Source organism: Macrobrachium nipponense, chromosome 1, assembly GCF_015104395.2.
Source record: "Macrobrachium nipponense isolate FS-2020 chromosome 1, ASM1510439v2, whole genome shotgun sequence".
Classification (NCBI taxonomy): domain Eukaryota; kingdom Metazoa; phylum Arthropoda; class Malacostraca; order Decapoda; family Palaemonidae; genus Macrobrachium; species Macrobrachium nipponense.
The window spans coordinates 216,739,396-216,747,533 of NC_087200.1; the positions used below are offsets into that span (position 1 = coordinate 216,739,396).

Sequence of the window (8,138 nt, forward strand, 5' to 3'; positions counted from 1 at the left end):
TGTAGATACACTGAGAAGAGTAGGCATGCAAAATCATGCTGCAGCCATCAGGGAAGACACCCCCTTCAGTGAATACACAGAATCAGCACCCTGGGAACCAGAACCATTTAACACAAACTACACAATTCTTCCAGCAAGCAAGGAAGCATGCACCACCCAACAGCTAAAGCAAGCAGCACAAGAAGCAATACAGTTGACAACTGCCGCAAACATATACTTTACAGATGGATCAGTAGACCTCAGCGTCCCAGCAGCAACAGCTGGGGTCTACTCAACAACAACTCAAAGGGAGCTGGAGGCTCTCCGACAATGCCTCCACACTACAGACAGAGCTGGTAGCTATCGCCAAAGCACTGGAAGACTCCCAACACAGACTGGGCAACACTACAATACACAATGACTCGAAAGGAGCAATACAAGCCATCACAAAAGGCAAAGCGAAAGAAAACATCTAACTCCTAAAGAGCATATGGGCACTGGCAAAACTTCATCAAAACAGAAACAGACAAATAACTCTCAACAGGACCCCGAGCCATGTAGGAATACAAGGAAATGAGGAAGCTGATTCCCTGGCAAAAAGCGGGCTACACATAAACAACGTCAACATCAAAATCAATCACTCACTAACCCAACTAAAAAGCATAGCGGCAGCATACTGCCAAACACAAGAGGAAAGCAAAATCAGGAGAGCCATCTTCGGAGGCTCCAAGACTGCAAAATTGTATGCAGACACCACACAACTCCAACCACACAGCATACCGAAGAACATGACACGAGCACTAGCGGTAATAATACACCGGCTAAGGTTTGGATACCAATGCACATGGCAAAAAATAGAAAGCAACCCCAAACCATGTAAATAATGCGAAACAAATACAGAAGAACCACTGGAACACTATTACACTGCCCAGAAACACAACAACTAAGACAAGTCATGAAGGAGAAGAACAATCAGTCACTCAATTAACGAGACATATCCTAAACAACACCCAACAGCTTACAGGCTTCCTATACTCCTACCCACCACCAAGGTAGGTGCAAGATACTGTCCTGAATAGCAAAACTCGGGTTCATCAGTCAAGACTCCTCACACCTCCCACCACCTCTATCCACTCACATACAAACCATAAAACACAGAACAACAAAAAATCCACCCAGTGCATGACTGACACAAAGACTCGCCAACATCAACCTTCATCACCCAACATCCAGAAGCAAAGCCCTGACTCTAACATCCTTCATCACTCCCTCACCTCATGCGCAGCATTCCTCACAGCCTCATGCATCAACAACACACACTACCTCCCACTCGGAATAGGATTGGAATAAGGAAATGTTTGCGGACCTCACAAGCTAACTAACTAGCAATCTTTTTCTCAGACTGATACCCTTCCTTCTTCCCATCTGTTGGCCTCTCTGACTTGCCAACACTCACTACTATTGCACTTTTCCTACCACTGAAGGGCACCTTAGGGTTTAAAAAGGTTGGACAACCTTACCCATCAAAAGTTTCTTTCCAATATCACAATCATCAACACACGCATTATCACCAAATAAAGGACCATGCATTATCACCAAATAAAGGACCGCGCTGAATGACCTTTGCAGGTCCCAGCGCTTGGGCTATGCCCTAAATTCCATAATCAATCAACCAAATAAAGGACCATATCCTACCATTACCACTTTCTCACCATCCTGAATTACGGGCTGCTCTGTGAGCAAGAGCCCGTGCTGACACAAGGTCAGCTTAATAAAAAACAACAACAACAAACAACACTGGAATTATTTGAGTTCTTTTCCTTTGCAAATCATACCATAAACCTGCATATCCCATTGATATCATAAAGTAAGTTTGCACCACATATCCTTAAAAATCACCTTTTCACCTGCAAATATTCAAATGACCTACGGGCTGCTCTTGAGGAAGAGCCCGTGCTGGCATAAGGCCAGCTTAATCTAAAACAACAACATCACTACTGAAATTCAGTCCCTCAGCAGTTATCGCTTGATAATGTCCTGTGGATCAGGAGGAAACGTCGCGTTGGAGAGAGAGAGAGAGAGAGAGAGAATTGTATAAGTAATAATAAATCAAATGACTCAACCGAATTTTACCATGCCCTTTGGTGCGTTGCTCGCCAGTCTAAGCAACAACGAGAAAGCCGTCATCAGAAAGATAGAGAAGACTCTCTACAAGATTAATAGTGCTGAAGCAGCAGTCATTTTTAACAAAACATGCCTACGAGAGGGTCTCCTTCCGAGATATAATTATTATTATTATTATTATTATAGAGAATAACACTGCAGTCATAAAAGTATATTGGATTTTATTGTTATTATATTATTATTATTATTATTAAAAACCATGCAAAATACATTCCTAGAAATTATCACAAAGGAGAGAGAGAGAGAGAATTAATTATGATAGTGTACTAATATAATAGTAGTAACTATTACTATAATTATTATTATTAAAAAAAATTCTTTTGAATAGAATGGCAGAATTCGGCGAATTAATCTTATGTATATATATATATAGATATATATATATATATATATATATATATATATATATATATAGATTAATTCGCTGAATTCTGTCATATTATTATCATTATCATTATTATTATTATTATTATTGATATTTTTAAAAATAATACAGTAACAACAGCAACAAGAACAAACAAGCAAAGAAACAAACTGTCAGACCGTGAAATAAAAGTCCTTTCGTTTTAAAAATTCAGAGTTAGAAAAAGGCCACCATCAGTATATTCAACCAATATATTTAACCAATATATTCAACCAATGTATTTAACCAGTATACTTAGCCAATATATTCCACCAATGTATTTAACCAATATGCCCCAAAAGTTTATGGTAAACTTTAAATAGTATTATTTTTTCAGATTATATTTTCATGTCTGTCTCTCTCACGTACACAAGTACCTCTCTGTCTATTTGAATGTCTATCTGGATGTCACAAACAACAAACAAATAAACAACTGTGTAGGGAATTATAAACAGTAAACTAGAAAAAAGAATTTATACATACATACATACAAATATGTATATGTGTGTATATGTATATATATAATGTAATATTTAATAGCTGTATGCATGTATGTACGTATATATGAATATGTGCTTCAATGTGTGTGTATATATATATATATATATATATATATATATATATATATATATATATATATATATATGTATATATATATATATAATATATATATATATATATATATATATATATGCGTGTGCGTAAATATATTTATGTATGTTTGCATAAGTGCTTCAATATATCTGCGCATATATATATGTATACATTTACTTGTGTAATGGATGGACTCGCCCTCATTACCACACATTTCCTCCTCTACCATAATTCTCCCATCCCCTGAACACCCCTTCCGTTTATCAACAGTGTCATTGAACCCCCTACGATGAACCCCCCCTCCCGTCCCCCCACAACTATTCACTGAGAAAAGCAACAAGATGGGCAAATTAATCTCCAATTTTGCTTTCTTGCAATATTAAGTCTGAGAATTTAGAGAATTTACATTCAGGATGAATTTTTCCTTCGCTCATCTCATTTTTTCATCTTTTTTGGTGCATGAGAGTTTATAAAAGATTGACCAGGGCGGCTGTGCAGTTTCTTCCGTCTGTGGCGTCAGTGACGACTCTGTGCGAAGTGTTGGAGACCTCAGGTTCCCGGGAAGCCTTCTTCTGCTCCTGAACGATTATCACGTCTTCTTGAAGTCTTCTTGGAGATTCCTGGGTCCTGTGAAGCCCTCTTCAGCGCCTGAAGGCCTGCTGGAGACACCCCCTTTGGATTAACATGTCTTCTCGAAGGCCCCACGACTCCTAGATCTAGATCCAGTGCAAACGTCTCCAGGGAACGGAATCTCCTTATGCATTCTGGAGCAAGTGTCATTTTCAAAAACTAACCTAAGTGACAGTGTGAAGTATAACGTATAACATATAACAATGCCTGTTGCAGTTATTAGTATTGTATTAAAAGGTGGTATGGCTCAGTTCCTGAGTGGAGCTTTGACTTTAACGTTTATAACTATGTGCGCTCTTCCTTTATGTGCTGTACGCAATTTGTGGAGGAAGAGAGGCAAGGATAAACCGAGGATGGACATTCAGGACAACGAAGTGGCTGGTTTGCGCCGAGAATTGGATGCCGCCCACAAGAGGAACGACAACCTGAAGGAAATTCTTCTTGAACGAGTCAGGAAGGAGTGTGGCGCGCTCTTGTCGACCAACGATGTGGATAATGCTGTCTTGCAGGTCCAAGATCTTTTGGACATGGCTGAGGAGGCAGATGCTCGAGTTCTGGAAGTAGAGGAAAAGATGGAGGCTATCTGCCTAGAGAACCAGAGCCTGCAGAGGAAGGCACTAGAGGACCAGCAGGCTTTGGCCCAACATCAGAAGGAAATCCTCCAACTGAGAGACAGTCAGGTTGCAAAGGAAAACGATCTTTTGCAGAATAGAAAACAGTTATTGGAATACGAGAGGATGATCCAAGAGCTACAGAAAGATCTGGCAGGAAAAAATGAGCAGATAGATGTGCTCATGGTGCAAGATAGCAACAAACAAAAGGAAATAGACGGACTTCGTAAGGAACTAGAGGCGAAGGCGAAAGAATCTGATGAGCTCTTTAGTCGAAATGACACAAATGAACAAAATCTCATCAGATGCGAGAATAAAATTGGAGAATTAGAGAAAATATTAGTTGAAAAGCAACGAGAAATCTGTGAGCTTCAAAGAGAGATAGAAGACAGAGATAGTGATGTATGCAAGCTTGTTTTTTGTGAGAAGAAAGTTGAATGTCTCAAGATGGAATTAGAAGAAATGCAATTGGCTTTTGATGAACTTGTAAGCCAGAATGAAAGAAATGAAAAAAAATTGATTGAAAAACAAAAAGAAATTGATGAACTTCAAAAAGACATGGATGACAAAGAGAAAGAAATAGACAGCCTTATTCAAAAGGAGAAGGAAGTTATGGATTTTAAGGAGGAATTAGAAAATAAGATATTGCTTTTCAATAGAATTTTGAGTCTAAACGAAAAAAATGAGAAAGTAGTAGTTGAAAAAGAAAAAGAAATTGAAAAGCTTAGAAAGGAATTGGAAGACAGAGATAGAAAAATGGAGAGTTTAATTCAGTATGAGAAGGAAGTTGCCAAATTGAAAGAAGAATTACAACTCATGGTGTTGCATTACGATCAAATGCCGAGTCTAAATGAAAAAAATGAGAAAGTAGTAGTTGAAAAAGAAAAAGAAATTGAAAAGCTTAAAAAGGAATTGGAAGACAGAGATAGAAAAATGGAGAGTTTAATTCAGTATGAGAAGGAAGTTAGCAAATTGAAAGAAGAAATACAATTCTTGGTGTTGCATTACGATCAAATGTCGAGTCTAAATGAAAGAAATGAGAAAAAAATAGTTGAAAAAGAAAAAGAAATGAAAGAACTTAGAAAGGAATTGGAAGACAGAGATAGAAAAATGGAGATGGAGCAACACGAGACTGAAGAGCTCCTGAAGGAGTTGAAGAAGCAGCAGCTGGAGATTGAGGAGCTTTCGTGTCAAAACCTGAGACAAGAGGAGGAACTCAAAGCGAAGCAGAAGGAAGTTGAACAGATTGAGAACCTGAGGGAACAAGACCGGGCCAAGTACTTGGAGTACGTGGAGATTCAGTTTAGGGAAATAAACGAGCGCATAGGAGAGAAGGTCACTGACCTAGCAGTAGAGGTCATTTGTCTACGCGAAGAAGTTCGGCAGAAGAACAAATTGCTGGAGGAACTTGGGGTCCCGTTGGAAATTCTCAACGAGGAGACGGGACAAGTGGAGGATGGAAAAGGAAGCTCTTCTCCAACAGCTGGTTGCTGAGGATGAGATGCAAGACCAGCTGTGGTGACTTGAAAATTACTGTCAGTCAGTCAGTCAGGTGACCAGAGGAGAGGGAAAACAAGGATGTAGAGAGTAAAATTAACCAGAGCATTACCTCTGGAGTAATATGTATATGTATGTATATTACACACACACACACACATACATATATATACACACCCCCCCAGTGTGTATATATATGTACACACACAAATATATGTACACACACCCCCAGTGTGTATGTATATGTACACACAACACACACATATATGTACACACCCCCCCAGTGTGTATATATATGTACACACAACACACACATATATGTACACACACAACACATACACATATATACACACATATCGCATCCCCCATGTGTGTATATACACACATACATGCACTCACACACACATATATACATACATATATATTGTCTCCAGAGGGATTTGAGCTCTGGCCTGGTTTGGAAACTATAGAATTGGCTCACTTCCTTCCACCTCTCTTTTCCCAACACAACAAGCTGACAAGATTGGAAAACTCTCCCTACTGGCTGGGAGCAGAAAGACTTATCCAGGAGAGTCTACCCGAGCACCTAAGGAGCTGATGCTGATCAGCTGGTGCCAGGTCTCAGGAATCCTCTTCGTAGGGCGGCTGAAGAGCTAACACAGGGAATTGCCTTGCTGATCGCCTGGTGTTGGTTGGGAGAAGAAGGGCTCCTGGGTCATGTCCAGTGACGGTTTCCATTGAAAGATGGGGAGAGGCTCCTCCTATTGGAGACGTAGGTGATCGTTGTCTCCGTCTGAGATCTCTGTGTTCCTGGCAATCTGTGGTGCCTGGTGGGGGCGCTGCAGATTGTCAGGAACACAGAGATCCTGGGCAGAGGCATCGGCCATTGCCGCCTCTGATAGGTCTGGAGGCCCTCTCCATCCTCCAACGGAAACTGTCACTGGACATGAACCAGGAGACCCAGAGGGATTTGAGCTCTAGCCTGGTTTGGAAACTATACATAGAATTGGCTCACTTCCTTCCACCTCTCTATTCCCAACACAACAAGCTGACAAGATGGGCAAGCCCTCTCTACTGGATGGGAGCAGAACGACTTAGCCAGGAGAGTCTGACCGAGCACTGAAGGAGTTGATCGGCTGGTGCCAGGTCTCAGGAATCCTCCTCGTAGGGCAGCTGTAGTGCTAACACGGAATTGCCTTGCTGATCTCCTGGTTGGGAGAAGAAGGGCTCCTGGGTCATGTCCAGTGACGATTTCCATCAGGTGATGGGGAGACGCTCCTCCTATTGGAGACGTAGGTGATCGTTGCCTCCGTCTGAGATCTCTGTGTTTCTGGCAATCTGCAGCGCCTGGTGGGGGTGCTGCAGATTGTCAGGAACACAGAGATCCTGGGCAGAGACATCGGCCATCGCCGCCTCCGATAGGTGGAGGCCCTCCCCATCCTCTGATGGAAACTGTCACTGGACGTGACCCAGGAGGCTTTCTTCTCCCAACCAGGAGATCAGCAAGGCAATTCCGTGTTAGCACTACAGCTGCCCTACGAGGAGGATTCCTGAGACCTGGCACCAGCCAATCTGCTCCTTCAGTGCTCGGCCAGACTTTCCGATAGGTGGAGGCTCTCCCCATCCTCCAACGGAAACGGTCACTGGACATGAACCTGGAGAGTCTGGCCACGCACCGCAGGATCAGCCGGTGCCAGGTCTCGGGCCTCCTACTTGTAGGGTGCGATGCCATAAGCAGCCAGCTACTTATGGCAGGTCTAGGGCCTCCTACTTGTAGGGTGCGATGCCATAAGTAGCAGTCAGCTACTTATGGCAGCTTTCTCATGGCAATAGTTGGGAGAAGATTCTCCTGGGTGACGTCGGAGGTAGTCAATGCCTCTGTCTAGGATCTCTGTGTTTCTGGCGATCTGCAGTGCCTGCTGGGGGCACTGCAGATTGTCAGGAACACAGAGATCTTGGATGGAGACATTAGCCATTGCTCCCTCTGATAGGTGAAAACCCTCACCATCCACTGACGAAAACTGTCGCGAGACATGACTCAGGAGACCCTTCTCTCAACCACCACCAGGAGAAAATCAAGGTGCATCCTCGGGATAGCCCTTCAACCAGCCATTACTTCAGGTAGCACGCCCTTTGAGCATTACTCCTGGGACCTGGTTCCAACCAATCAGCTCCAGCACTTGGCCATACTCTCCCAGATGAGTTGTTCTGCTTACAGCCAGTTAGGAGAGCTCCCTCAT

General features: G+C 42.3%; 1 protein-coding gene across 1 annotated transcript; it reads left to right on the top strand.

The window, feature by feature from the left end:
* The first annotated feature begins 3,653 nt into the window (after nucleotides 1-3,653).
* LOC135220359 (interaptin-like) lies at nucleotides 3,654-7,005 on the top strand. Its single transcript, XM_064257578.1, has one exon. The coding sequence runs from the start codon at nucleotides 3,994-3,996 to the stop codon at nucleotides 5,893-5,895; it is 1,902 nt and encodes a 633-aa protein (XP_064113648.1). The 5' UTR covers nucleotides 3,654-3,993; the 3' UTR covers nucleotides 5,896-7,005.
* The last annotated feature ends 1,133 nt before the right edge of the window (nucleotides 7,006-8,138 follow it).